General features: G+C 36.2%; 1 protein-coding gene across 1 annotated transcript; it reads right to left on the reverse strand.

Annotated features, from left to right (window-relative positions):
- Positions 1 to 276: 276 nt before the first annotated feature.
- Positions 277 to 13285, reverse strand: LOC131783515 (cAMP-dependent protein kinase catalytic subunit PRKX). Its single transcript, XM_059100275.2, has 10 exons — positions 13162 to 13285; positions 12556 to 12977; positions 12231 to 12399; positions 8182 to 8445; positions 6371 to 6490; positions 4378 to 4476; positions 3437 to 3494; positions 2655 to 2732; positions 2163 to 2320; positions 277 to 1557 (listed from the first exon to the last, which is right to left on the reverse strand). Exons 2-9 carry the CDS (start codon positions 12632 to 12634, stop codon positions 2195 to 2197), a joined length of 993 nt encoding a protein of 330 aa, XP_058956258.1. The 5' UTR covers positions 12635 to 12977; positions 13162 to 13285; the 3' UTR covers positions 277 to 1557; positions 2163 to 2194.
- Between the last annotated feature and the right edge of the window lie 666 nt (positions 13286 to 13951).

Genomic DNA, 13951 nt, shown 5'->3' on the forward strand with positions numbered 1-13951 from the left:
CAACAGTATTCATTACCGAGAAAGCTGAAATATCGAGTGTCGACGAATCTTTACGCGAACTGAGAGCAAAAAATAAGAAGTTTAAAAAAAATCATTTCTTTCTTAGTGCGCTCGCTTGAGGGAATTGAAGGGATAAAGTGCATGGATGTCGTCTTCATTTCCTTCGCCCACTCAATTCGTTCTAAGAGTACCTAATTCTCTTCCCTGATAACGTTTGTTTAACAACTGGCCCGTTGCAACTGCTGGTCTAACCAACTAAAATTGAGGACTTCTAACCACAGTACATGACATTTTATTTCAAAATTCTGAAGTAGGCTGTTCACAGTCATTTTACAAAAATTTTACTCTATTTGACTCTCTATACCCGTGTTTTTCTACATGTTAACTTTTAATTCGCATACAAAAATAGCCTCATCTTAGGTAATTCATGACCGGAAAGTTGCTAAATCCGGAGCAGATTAAGTGTCAGGCGGTTTGTTTAGTGAGGTTGAATGAACGAACAGAATGGGAAACCGCCCGGAGAAAGACCGGAGCCAAACCAACGGCGGTTTGGTAGGAACGATAAGTAATGAGGCTTCTTGCCGCTTTCGGTTAGGATCACTTCTATTTAATGAGATTCGTGCGGCCTCTTATGAGATCTCAAAGAATAACACCATCAACTCTTTTGGAAATGGATCATTTTATATCTGTAAACTGGTAACAAACGTGTGAAAAAAATTCAGACCAATTTTTTTCTCTCATGCTTTAAGTTCGTCGTGTGAACATTCTTTCTCTCACTTCAGTGATCCATTTTTTTTTCTTGCAAACAAACTGCAGGAAGCTGAAAATTTTCCATCATTCCCAAATACACAGAGCCGCTATCTTCTTTTACAAAACCAAGCGCACAGTAAGTCACGTGGTTCTCATCCTATGATTTGCAATAAAAAGATCAAACTAAAAATTTCAGCAGGAACTTTTTATCAACATGCCAAAATTCATGGTTTTTCTAAAGGGCAGCAAAATCACTGCAAAGAATCCAAAAAGGCCACACGAACAATGTACGAAATAATTATTCTTCCCTTTCATAGGCTTAATTATCAAAGATAAATCCTTACAAATTATTTAGTCCTACCCTTTACGTGTAAACCATCGATCAGCTACAATTAATTTCAAATAAAAGTAGCTTTGAATTACATGTATTCTATGGCGATATCACAACGAGGCTTAAGAAATAAAAACTAGAAACATGAAAGAAAAAGTTTAAAACAATAATATATCAAACTAATTAAAGATATGCTTAAAATAGTTTTTCCATTTACCCTCTCCACAACAATGTTAAATTTAGCTAATTACAATCTTAAAACAGCAGACGGTTGCTTTGATTCATATTTGGAAGTGTCATTTTGAATGTCTAAAAAATAAGTACACGCTATTGTCTACAGGTAACAACTTATCCATGAATAAATAAAATAACAATTCAGTGGGATCCTGGCGAAAGCGAATTCTGTGAAATACTTTGAGTGAAAACAATTCTTCTTGACTTGCACCAGATCACTCGTTAAATCCGGCCATAATTAACTGAAACGAAGAATAATAAAAAACGTTAAAATAAATGCAAACTTAATGGCCAACATGGCTGATGGTTTGTCTGATGCCCGATGAAAATAATAGCACTGAAGCCGCGAAAACGGAAAATGGAGCTTCGAGTGACAACTTGCGTGAAGCCAAACAAATACGAGAGTGCCTCTACAAAGAGCAGGGCAAGTTTTAGAAGCTCGCTATTTCAAGCCTTACACTCCAGAGATTAAAATATAAATTCTCCCTACAGTCCTTCATGTATTTCTCGTGATTTAAGGTCTGAGAATTTGGTTTAAAATCAAGCAATATCCCCTTGATGATAATCCTTTTTCTTCTGGTCACCCCTCTTTATTACAATTTTCTGATCTAAAGGGAAGCTCCTTTTTGTTCACTCCTGGAAGCGAAAGAGTAAACCAACCATACCGAAATCTTTACATCAGCCACACAAGTTTAGCACCCTTGTGGAAAGATCTGGATCAATTTCAGTATCTGAGCACCAGGCCCCTATACCAAGTTAGGGTTAATGTTGGGTCAGGGGTGGGGTAGGGGCGCAGTTGCTCAGATACTGACGTTGATCAAAACATATAAAGTCAAGCAAACTTCACCTGGTTGACTAAAACACGTGAAATCTCTGCGATTAAAAATCTTTAAACGGCTCCAGAAGCTTGCCACTAAGAGGTGGGGCTGATCTCCAGTTTTCCTCTGGGTAATCATCAAAATTCCTAGTGTCCCCTGGATGAGATAGCTTAGGTATAATGGGAGCCTAGGTGAATACCAAAGGAAGTCTGTTAGATCACCGTACAAGTTTCACCACGAAGAATACTTTGCGTCACTTAGAGATAAGTAAACTGTAGGTTGAAAGCCAGTAAATCAGTGATGGATCCATAGCTTGAAGTGCGGAGAGGTAACGAAACGGGTCTCAAAAATAAAGTACCCGGGGGAATTTTAGGCTCTCCGGCATCCCGCGCATTTGATTCGTCAATAACAGCATTTAATCTCCAATGTGATTGGATATAACAAAACAACTATCTCAGACAAATTTTAGGTGTATAAGGTTTTCTTTGTTTGCCAGTTACTACAACCAAATCTTTACTCACCTTGAGCTTTCTTTGATAAACTAAATTCCAATCTATCACTTTGAACCATTTGTGACTCTTCACATCTTCTGTTCCATTCTGAAACAAACCACCATTATTCAGGGTTTAAAGTTGTTTAATTAATAATCATCGTGCATATTACGCTATTTTAGCACTAAACTCTGTTGACACAATTAATAGGTCACAAAAATGACTTGTTATCTGTAGAGGACAGTAAAGGGGCCAAAGTAAGCTAAAAATTAGAAGATTGAAAAATTGCATAATGATAAACTTGAAAAAAAAAACACAAATAAAAAAAACACAAATAGAGCACAAGACGTTTAGTTTCCGTTCAATATGGAAGAAGAATTAAAGGCAGAAAGAGAATAATGCAGTCAATCATTCATCAATCACACAACTCAATCAATTAATTTATCAATATTTTATGTTGTGTCCTGGGACAAGAGATTGTGACCAGGTTGTGCCTGGCCCAGCCCTCCTTGTTCAAAAGTCAATATATGCACTCACTTTTCGTTCACAATCGTAAGACCGTACAAGGAAAACAAATACAGACAGTCTAAAAGAGTCAGCCTGACTTTTTTTTTTTCATGTTATCATTTAAAGCAGTTGATATTATTGTTTTTCATTGTATGGCTGAATTTTGCTACAGTTAACATTGTTGCAACATCTCTAATGAAACAGATCAACCTACAATAGGTATCTGAGGTATTGCTATGAGAATTTAAAGATCGCACAAAGGTAATTTACTTTCACCTCTAGCCAAACATTAAATCATAATGTACCTTCATACTTCCCAATCTTCTTGTTCTGTCATGGACTAATAACTTTTTAATCAAGTCTCTGTATAAGCACAAAGAAAAACAGAAAATATTCAATTAGACATAACATTCATAGCAATTGTTACTATTAGGACAATGAGAAAAAAAAAATGAAAGGTTGAAATTAAACCACATCTTAACCCTCTCACTCCCAAGATCTTATTGGTAATTCTCCTTTGTGTCTGCCATGCAATTCTTATGACGTCAGTTCAGAGAATTTGGTCTTGGATCAACTAATAATCCCATAATTGATATTTTCTTCATTCTCATCACCTAACTGCTCGATATTATATTATTGTCGGGAGAATTACTGTCTTGATCACATGCGAGAGTGAAAGGGTCAAACATGTAAATTCTAGAAATAAACCTCAGTCACCACTTAAGCATAATAAACTTAACCCTTTAACTCCCAAGATCTCATTAGTAATTCTCCTTACCGTCTGCCATATAATTCATATGGTGCTAGTTTGGAGAATTTGGAATTGGATCAACCAATAATCCACTTATTGGTACTTTTCTTTATTCTCATTACTTGTCTGCTTGATATTGTATCGATAGTGTGAGTAGAAATTCTGTCGAGGTCACTAGTGGGACTTAAAGGGTTAATCTAACTTGTGACCTGCTCCCTTCCCCTGTTTCCCATCCACATGCATGTTAGCAATTCAAACGCTGATCTCCCTTGCACTTCTTTCTAGCATGTCCCAAAGGAGGATTAAAGAGAACTATATTTAAAATCAAACACCGCAGGAAAATCTCTCTCCATGTGTTGAATTCCTGAGGTTATGGATTAAGTTTAATCTTGTAACAATTTCAGCATCTTTCAGTCTAAATCCGTGGGTGTGCAAGGTGTGCACGCATGCCGCTAAGATGACAAAATTTTTCTTTAAGAAGGAAATACATCTTACTTTGCTGCCGTAGTTTCCATGTGTTTTGGCCACTCTACCTTTCCTGATAGTATCTTCTCATAGATGCCAAATGGGTTGTCATCAAAAAATGGGGGATACCTGAAACCAATCAGGTTTTTATTAACAGTCATGTCAGTCTTGTTCAATAATTTAACCTAAAAAATACTAAAATACCCAAACTCACAGATGGCTCCAAACAATTTTCTGTTAGATTTGTGAAGCAGATTGGAATTCCCTTTAAAGATGTTAAAGCATGTGCATGTTATTTATACAATGCTGAATTAAGATGAATTCCCGATAATATTTTTTGAAAGTCAGCTTTATGAAATATATTCATACTGGAGGGAATGTACTCCATGTACCTAATTGGGTTTGAAGCAAGATGTCACTGCAGGAGATCCAAATCTGTTTCAAATTTTTCCTGTTCAGTTTTCTTAAGGATTCTGCACCTATTTATTTCCAAAATAGGATCAATTAGGACCACCTCTGAGACATACATGTCACAACATGCAAGATTTAAAAAAAAACTAACAATACACAAAAATAAACAGATTTAAAATATCTTGACCTTATTTGTGTAAAATCTTGCATAGACAGTTTTTTAAGTCTGGAAAGTTAAGACCCTGGCACCTAATGGGACTTAATTTTGAGTCTGAGCTCCAGTAGTGTACAAGGACAGCTGTCAGCCAATTTGCTCTTTATTCCTTAACAGTCTCCCGCAGTTCTTAAATTAGTTTTGTAAATGTGAAAAACCTAACAGAATCTTGACTACACTAATGATGAAGGCTTTTTTCAATCACCCTTTAACCCCAATGAGATTGAAACTAGCATTGATTTTCTCCATACATGGTCCCTCTTGAAATAAAACATTGAGGTTGTGAGAATACAGGAAATGAGCAACCACTCCTAAAGCTCTTGATTGTTAAACAAATTCTCCTTGTCAATACCATAGGAAATGTATATAGAAAAGAACAGAGAATATGCATACTGATCTTAGGTAACAGAAAGGGTTAAGTTTTGAATTGATAGTGACTGCATGTTTCCAATAAGTAGACCATGTGGTGTATCGAATTTTCATAGACTTTGCTCAACACATAGATCATTTTTTAAGCCAAATGGTGCAAACTTTTGTATGCAAAATTCTCCTAAATTTCATGGTGGGAGGGTTTTTTAATCTCAAACCATCTGAACTGTTTGAAATTTTTCTTAGAATTAAGATTAAATTTATTAATCAGTGACAAAGGTAAACCAAGATAAAAGAAATTTCAACAGGTGTGGATTAACTTATGACCTTGAAAAAAGTATTTCAGCAGCTAACTACTAAGCTTGAGGAGGTTACACAGATAGCAGGGCTAAATTAAATATTTTTGTTTCATTGCACAAAACAAGCAACAAACTCTGGGATACCCCCTCCATAGTTTATATAAATACATTTTTGTGCAATGTATAACACAAAGGAAGATGGCAGGTTTAAACCAAAATTTTCATATGAATGACCAATTTTTCCTCTGTGAAGCAGAAGCCACCATATTTGAAAAACTGTAATTCTCAGACAGAGCATCAAACAGAAATTGATCTATTTGGGCATGACCATCTTTTAATCCGCATTTAATTGGATGTTCTCCCACTGTGCTGGATGCATGTGCAGGCCTTGTTGTAGTGACAGACACCCATTTCTTTCAAATCACCAGACTTGGAACCAATTGTTTCAGTCATTATTTACTTGCTCCTACTTTGCTCTAACGAAGGACTAACACTTGAAGTATCAGTTTTAGAAACTCTTTAAGGTGGCCAATTTACATTCTCAACTCAGTTGATAAAACTAATTAAAAATATCTTCTAATTCATCGAAGGCTCAGTTCCTACTTTACTCCTACTTCACTGCTCAAAATGACAGCTTTAGAAACTCTTCATGATGGCCAATTTACATCATCAACTCAGTAAATAAAACTAAAAGATCACACAATTCATTAAAGCAACAGGTCCCTCTTACCCAACAAGCATTTCATAAATGAGAATTCCTAAGGCCCACCAATCAACTGCTTTGTTGTGTCCTTTGCTCTGAATTATTTCTGGAGCAAGATATTCTGGGGTACCACAAAGAGTCCAAGTCCTGAAAAAAAAAATTGCGACACATGAAATATTGTATTACTATTACTAGTATGTATCAAAACAGTGGATGGCATTTGAGGCATCCTGTTGGCTACTCAAACTCCCTATATCCTTTTCTGTTCACTTGGAGAATACTTTAATTGTTGCGAGATTAAATGAGTTAAAATCAACTTTTTTGCCCAATATATTTTCTAACTGTTTTAGTATATACTAAGCACAACTATTCATCTCACTGGTAGTGGCTAGCGATATTAACCTCACAACTTTGCCATTTCCAAATTTTAACCCTTTACTCTTTAACATCAGTATGCATATTCTCCATACTGTTCTTTATACATTTCCTAAGCTGCTGACAAGGAGAATTTGTTTACTGATCAAAAGCTTCTTTTGTTGGTGATCATTTCCTTTACTCTCATGACCCTAATGTGTGATTCAGTGCTGGTATTGTGAGGAGAAATTAGATGATAATCACTCTTTGGAGTTAAAGGATTAATTATGGTTGCATCATACTATTATGTTTCAACCATAACTTTACTGATGGGGCAACCCATCAACCACAAACCCACCTTGCTTTTTACAAAAAACAAAACATCTGGGGAGATTTAATTGCACTATTGAAAAAGCATATTTTTGCGGCTTTTGGGTTTTTTGTAGAATTTTGTTATTTATTCTCAGGAAAACAAAATAGCAATTTTAGCAGTGTTGATGCGCTGCGGCAGGCTTTATAGGGGTAGCACCTGTTTTAATAGGACAGACCCTCCAAGTAGATAGAGGTTATTTCCGGCCACAATTTTAACCAGACTGTCTGGCATAATATAACAAAAAAAAAAAAAATTGTTTGTTTTGCCAACATAGGAAGTCTCCGAGACAGAACTTTGGACTTTGGAAAATAAGCAAAATTTTAGAAATTCATAAAATGTTGGCATGTTTTTTCAACTGGGGGGTGCACTTAGTTTGTTGACAGATTTTAATCTTAAACAAACAAAAATTAGCTCTAGCCAGACCTGGCTCTTAATTAATGGTGCCCAAGTGTCTTACTATTGATCAATTAATTTTAACTGATCTAAAGTGAGAAAAGGAAAACATGCCTGGTTAAAAATATCCTTTTTTCCCCAGATTCATTGTATCTTCTCTTTCCCTCCCCCCCCCCCCCCCAACTGTCCCAAAGTTGAGTTTTCTTTGGGAATTAAAATATTCTTGTTCCCAAAATTGACATGGAGGAAACAAGGAAAATGTTTCAACAATTGTGATAAGGCTTGTAAGCAATAAATATTTATGATCAATAGTTAATTGCACAGTATGTGCTTATGTTTAAAGGGGACAGGGGCTCTTCGGCAAGTTGAAAGGCAGGAAAGGTCATGGGAAATTCTGAAACTAACATATCCTCTTAACTGATCAGAATATTAAATGTCTAGTTTGGCAAACATTTTTCTTCCTTTCCATCTATATCCTGAAATGGGACAATAGATGAGTTTTATTCTACCCATAGTTACAAATCAGCAGATTGCACCTCAGGAAAGAACTGGTATTATGAGTACTATAAACATTGCTAGATGTTTTTTTGTTTCTGCTGTTGTTGTTTTTTTTTTTAAATAAAAAGCTTAAGTTAAAGCTTAAGTCAAAGATATGCAGCTTCACATATCCTGACCATTTACCATTACAATAGAAAACATTCAGATTAAAATAACTTACTTGTCATGAACCTCTTTTGCAAAGCCAAAATCTGTAAGTTTGACATGTCCTTCTCTATCTAGGAGAATATTTTCTGGCTTGAGATCACGATACACTATGCTATTTTGGTGGAGATAGTCTAGGGCAGAGACTATTTCTGCTCCAAAGAATAACCCTGTGCCATTATTAAACCTTCCTGCTGTACGCAAATATGTGAAAAGTTCTCCACCACAAGCATACTCCAGGAGCATGTACAAGAATGTGTTGTCATGATATGTCCATAATCTGCAGAGAGAAAAAACAAGGTTACTCTGACTGTTCTATTGAGGAAATAAAAGGTAATAAAGGTCCTTGTGAAAATAAAGTAACAGAAAGACAAGATAAGATAAGCTAAGCATATAAACCTTTCTATTTTGTTCCCTGATTGAGTGCCACACATTATTGCAAGTTCACCACTTGACACAAGCACTAGTGAATTTTTCAAAGACTACAAATTGCACTCGCCCTGCTGGCTTGTGCCATTTTGTTGCCTTTGAAAAAATTATTTATTCTTATTAGCACCAAATTGCACTCAAAATCATGTTGTAACTCACTCTTATAAAACAAAATATATTAGATTCAAAACATGTATGGTTAAAAGAGACATACTAAGTTCACAACATGTAAACAAACATAATCCAAGTATACTGTACACCATGACAAAACTTTAAATACCAGTTCCCCTGTACATAAATATATCCAGGCAGGTCAGTGAACTGAACATCTTACCGAAACATAACATATTAGATTCACAATATAAATCCTAACATGTAAATGTTAATATACAGTACAACATAACAATGAGATTTGGAGGTGAAAAACAAACTATGTTCCCTGATTGAGTGCCACACATTATTGCAAGTTCACCACTTGACACTCACTTTCAGTAGTAGCTGAGTTGCCTTTACTAACTTAAGTGCCTGTTTTTTTTTTTTCCAAAGGAATTTTTTTCTTGTCATGTGCACGGTACAAAGGATAAATTCAGAGTACCAATGAGGAATCAAACCTCAGACCTTTGGATTCCATGCTTTGATGCTCTACCACTGAGTCACACAGACCCTTTGGTGAGCCAGGCCTTTAGAGGGTTCACATGTGGCACACATCCCTGATACTGCTAGGATCAGCACTTTTGCTAAGATCAGCTGCAGTTTTTTAATGGTTAACAGGAAAAGGGAGGACTAATGGTTGACAAAGTGGAGAAAAACTCATTACAAATCGACCAGGTTCAAGTCTCAGCTGAGTTTTAATCCCCTTAACTCCCAAGAGTGAACAAGAAAGAATTTCTCCTTTCAATATCAATGCAATATCAAGCAGACAAGTGATAAAGGTAAAGAAAAATATCAATAAGGGGATTAGTAGTTGTTCTAATAACTAATTCTCCAGCCTAACATCATAAGAATTGTATGGCAGACAGTTAGGAGAATTACTAATAAGATCTTGAGAATGAAAGGCTTAAAGGAAGAAACTTATGCCCATACAGTATCTCTGTCCCACTCATGAGTATAACTGTGAGTCACAACAAACTGTCAGTGTAAGAAAACCTGATAAAATTCTGGGAGGCATTCTGCAAATTATTAACATCCCATGCAAAAGCAGGCTCTTACTCACATATAAATTCTGATATCACTGAAATTTTAGATTCATAATTTGTATTAACATGTCAATACAAAGTGCAATTTGCCAAGATATAACATACAAGGATCACAACATGTATACAAACGTTCAAATGCTGTACAAAATACCAAAACATGACATATTACAGAATATATACAAACAAGCTAATATATGGTACACCATCAAAAAACATAATATTGTAGGTTCACCTTATGTTTACTTGCATTATACATGCATAATTTACATCATAATAAGATTCATGAAAAATAATTATGTGTGTCTGATTGGCTGAAAATGTGTGCATTTTTCATGTAACATAAGTGCAAATTACAAATAACAGAAGTGTGCTGCTAAAATTTTGTCCGTCTTGACTTTCTGTGATACTTTTTTATGAAAATCATTCACACCTAACAAAATGGTTTCTTGTGCAATTTAATCTAAATAAGCACTTGTGAAATTTTTCAAAGACTACAAATTGCACTCGTCCTGCTGGCTTGTGCCATTTTGTTGCATTTGAAAAAATTATTTATTCTTATTAACACCAAATTGCATTCAAAATCATGTTGTAACCCACTCTTATAAAACAAAATATACCAGATTCAAAACATGTACGCCACTTTATTAATAACCAGTCTACCAACCTGGTTAAAAGATGACATACTAAGTTCACAACATGTAAACAAACATAACCCAAGTACACTGTACACCATCACAAAACTTTAAATACCAGCTCCCTTGTACGTAAATATATCCCGGCAGGTCAGTGAACTGAACATCTTACCGAAACATAACATATTAGATTCACAATATAAATCCTAACATGTAAATGTTTATGTACAGTACAACTTAACAATGAGATTTGGAGGTGAAAAACAAACTTAATAACCAATAAGAAGGAGGTGTGGTTTGTGTTAGCTTCTTAATGTGAAGTGCATTTAATTGGATTTATGGTTATTCAACCAAATCTGAACACCCAAATTTGGCAGGAAATTGTATAACACCAACTGAAGCTCAGAGAAACATTCCAATTTAAGAGTTTAGGAGACATCAGCATACCATAGCTGCTTTGTACAACTCTGTAGTTAGTAGTGATAGAGTAAAAACAGTGTCATGTGTCACAACTTGAGGTTAACCTTATCCATTCATTTCAATAGTTTAACAGCAAGATATTAAATTTTTTGGAACTAATTTCTCCATTTACTCCTTGTTTTTTTTTTTACAGATTTGACTTTTAAATTAAATTCTAAATAAGAAGCAATTGATTTAAGTATGTGGTATGCATCTGGATTTTCATGGGCAATTAAGGTTACAAATCCAGGATGTACTCAGGTCGTATTTAATGAAGACTAGCCACTTAGTTCGACCTCACGAAAATACTTATAATAAGCGATGCTCTGCTAAAACCATCCTTCAACAACAAAGAGACCACGAACAACTGCTCTTTCTACTCCTTCCCAAGGATAAGTCCAAAAGATTATTAAATGCATGTTTGTTTTGCTGACTTAATAGTGCTTTAAAGAAAAAATAGCCCTTAACAAAAACAAGAGAATTTGGGTTGAATTTAAAATTTGCAAATTCATATGCATACACATTCAAAATGAATACAAGTTTTTTCCTTCCAATGAAATTTCAGAGGCACTGCATCATGTCGACTTCAACTCTCTTTACATTTTTATGCTTGTTCTCAGGTCGACCGCCACTTTGTGATCGAAAGCTCGATTCACTTGCTCATGATCGAACGTTCGATTCACTTGACTGTGACGAATACGTGACGAACGAGACACAAAACCATGTCAATCCCATTCCTTTGTAAAACTTCCCGTAAGACACGACTCTTACAACGGCGCACTAGACACGTAATACGATAGAATTTCAACGACATCGGTAACAATCTGAACATTGTTAAACAATCAAAGACCAGCATTAACATTAATATGCAAACCAATTAGCCTTTGGAATTCAGTTTCACGTGGTGGAAAGAGTAAAATGGCTTCCTACTTAGAGACCCGTTAAGAGATCATGATCACTTCGATACTCAAGGGGAGCGACGTCGTGTAAGATACTTCTTCACTCTATCATTGGATGAACTGACTTAATTCTCATTATATATACACAAAGCTAACATTGACGACATTTAAGTATCTGTACACAGACTTTTTAAGAACGAATCGAAGAAGCTTACTTTCGAACGTAGCCTTGTATACATAACCCCACAGGTTCCGCGCGGAGCGAACCTCGCACGGATATTCTTTACAAATGAGCAGCAGAGCGCTGATTTTAAATGCGAAGCTTCGAAAAGGAAAAATTCCGGGAAACATTTCAGGGCCGTTTTTTTGTAAAGCGCAGCGCGAGAAAACTCCTTCATAGGTATGTAATGAAGTTTGCTCATGCTCTAAGTGTTTACAAGTCATACTCACAAATTGACGATGAATGGGTGCTCGATCTTCGATAAAATATTCTTCTCGTTTTGGACGTGTTCAACTTGTTTAAGTCTGATCACTTCTCGTATATTCATTATCTTTAAGGCATGATACTCGCCAGACCTTCGGTCTCGGCAAAGTAACACTCTTCCAAACGTCCCCGTTCCTGTGCAAGAGAGAGAGAGACAGAGAGAGGGTTAGGCGATTTATTCAGCCTCCATAGTGCGAAGCGCTAACGACCTCATTAGAGGAAAGCTATTCTTAGCACTGTAAATAGATCACAAAGATACTTCTTCGCTGCTATGCATCCGTGTCTACTTACCTAAAGTTGTTGACAAGTCGAAGTCGAGCAGAGTCGTTCGTTTGTCTTTCTTCTTGGAAGCATTATTACTGCTTGCCATATTAAATTGCGACGAATGGCGCTAAATGTATTAAATAGACTGATCGTGGACGAAAGAACGCATTGATATCTTCGCACTTTACTCCTCTGATGAAAGTATGTCCCTCATTGCCAAGGAGAAACTGAAATTAAACGCGAACATCTTCGATCGAGAATGTGGAGGTGCGATTGTCGAAGGGCTGGCGGTCCGCCTGTGATGGAATGCTGATAGTCGACAGGGATCGCTCATCCGTGAAGAATCAGGCGAATAAACAAATCAAGCGCGTGTTATTTACTCGCACTGGGTTTGTTTATTGTGCTTGGTTGATTGACAGCTGATGGGTCTAAGTGTCTCTGAACGTTTCCTAAAGAATTGATCAAAAGTTAGCACGAAAGATTCTTTGTGCGATTGAAGAGTTTTCCTAATTGCGCATGTTGTTTTGCAGTTTTGTTTTTAAAAGGGAGAGATTATGATTCAACCAAAATAGCAAAACCACGCTCTCAACGGTAAATTAAACTTACGATTTATCTTTGTGACTGCCCACATACCTCTAAATTAGATAAAATAGATCGTTATCAAACTTCCCCCAGAGACCTCCTTTCTTTTGAGCGGTACCTCAATACAGAGAAGGCAAAAACGCTAAGTGAAATTTAAATTATCGAATGATAATTTGATATAATTCGTTATAAGCGGAAGCTGAACAAAATTTTAGCGCCCGTAATATTCCACGGTTCCGCAACGAAATCGGAAACGACAGGACTAATGCTACTTCCGGTCAGGTAATTACGTCACAAGTACGCGTTTCCGCTAAAGAACCCACGAATTGACGCTCGCATCCTAACAATGTCACGAATTAGTCAAACACAACAACAGCATCGGCCAAAACAACTTCACGTGGAAAAAAGGAGGCGTTTTTAAGACGTCATTCGAAATTGGTTTTTTGAGAGTCAACCGACTTAAAATATAGAGAATCATGCCGATTTATTCGTTGGAAACACAGGTCACAAACTGATGAACCCACAAGGTTTGCGCAGGCTATGTTTGAAGAGCAATCAATGAAATTCCTTGTCTTAAGTTCTCTTTTGAGATGTTCAATCATCAAATACTGACCGATCTTGTTTGGTCACGTTCAAACACTCGAAAATGTCTTCATATAAGTGATTTATCTACAATGAATTTTTGAATGGCATGTTTGTGGTGTAGAGATGTGCTGCGAATGGTGAGAGCAGGAGGTGAAAATTCGGGACAGTGCCTTGGAGTTTTTCAGAGAGACAAAGAGAGACTTATCCGTACATCCCTTTATTAAGTTTTTTTGTGTTATGTGCCAGTCTATTTTGT

Source organism: Pocillopora verrucosa, chromosome 6 (assembly GCF_036669915.1).
Source record: "Pocillopora verrucosa isolate sample1 chromosome 6, ASM3666991v2, whole genome shotgun sequence".
NCBI lineage: Eukaryota > Metazoa > Cnidaria > Anthozoa > Scleractinia > Pocilloporidae > Pocillopora > Pocillopora verrucosa.

Coding starts and splice junctions, on each gene's coding strand:
- LOC131783515 (XM_059100275.2), bottom strand. CDS start 12,634: ATGGCAAGCAGTAATAATGCTTCCAAGAAGAAAGACAAACGAACGACT. Junction 6,491..8,181: donor GCAAAAGAGGTTCATGACAA/GTAAGTTATTTT, acceptor TTTTTTTTTCAG/GACTTGGACTCTTTGTGGTA. Junction 2,321..2,654: donor TTTATCAAAGAAAGCTCAAG/GTGAGTAAAGAT, acceptor GTATTCACCTAG/GCTCCCATTATACCTAAGCT.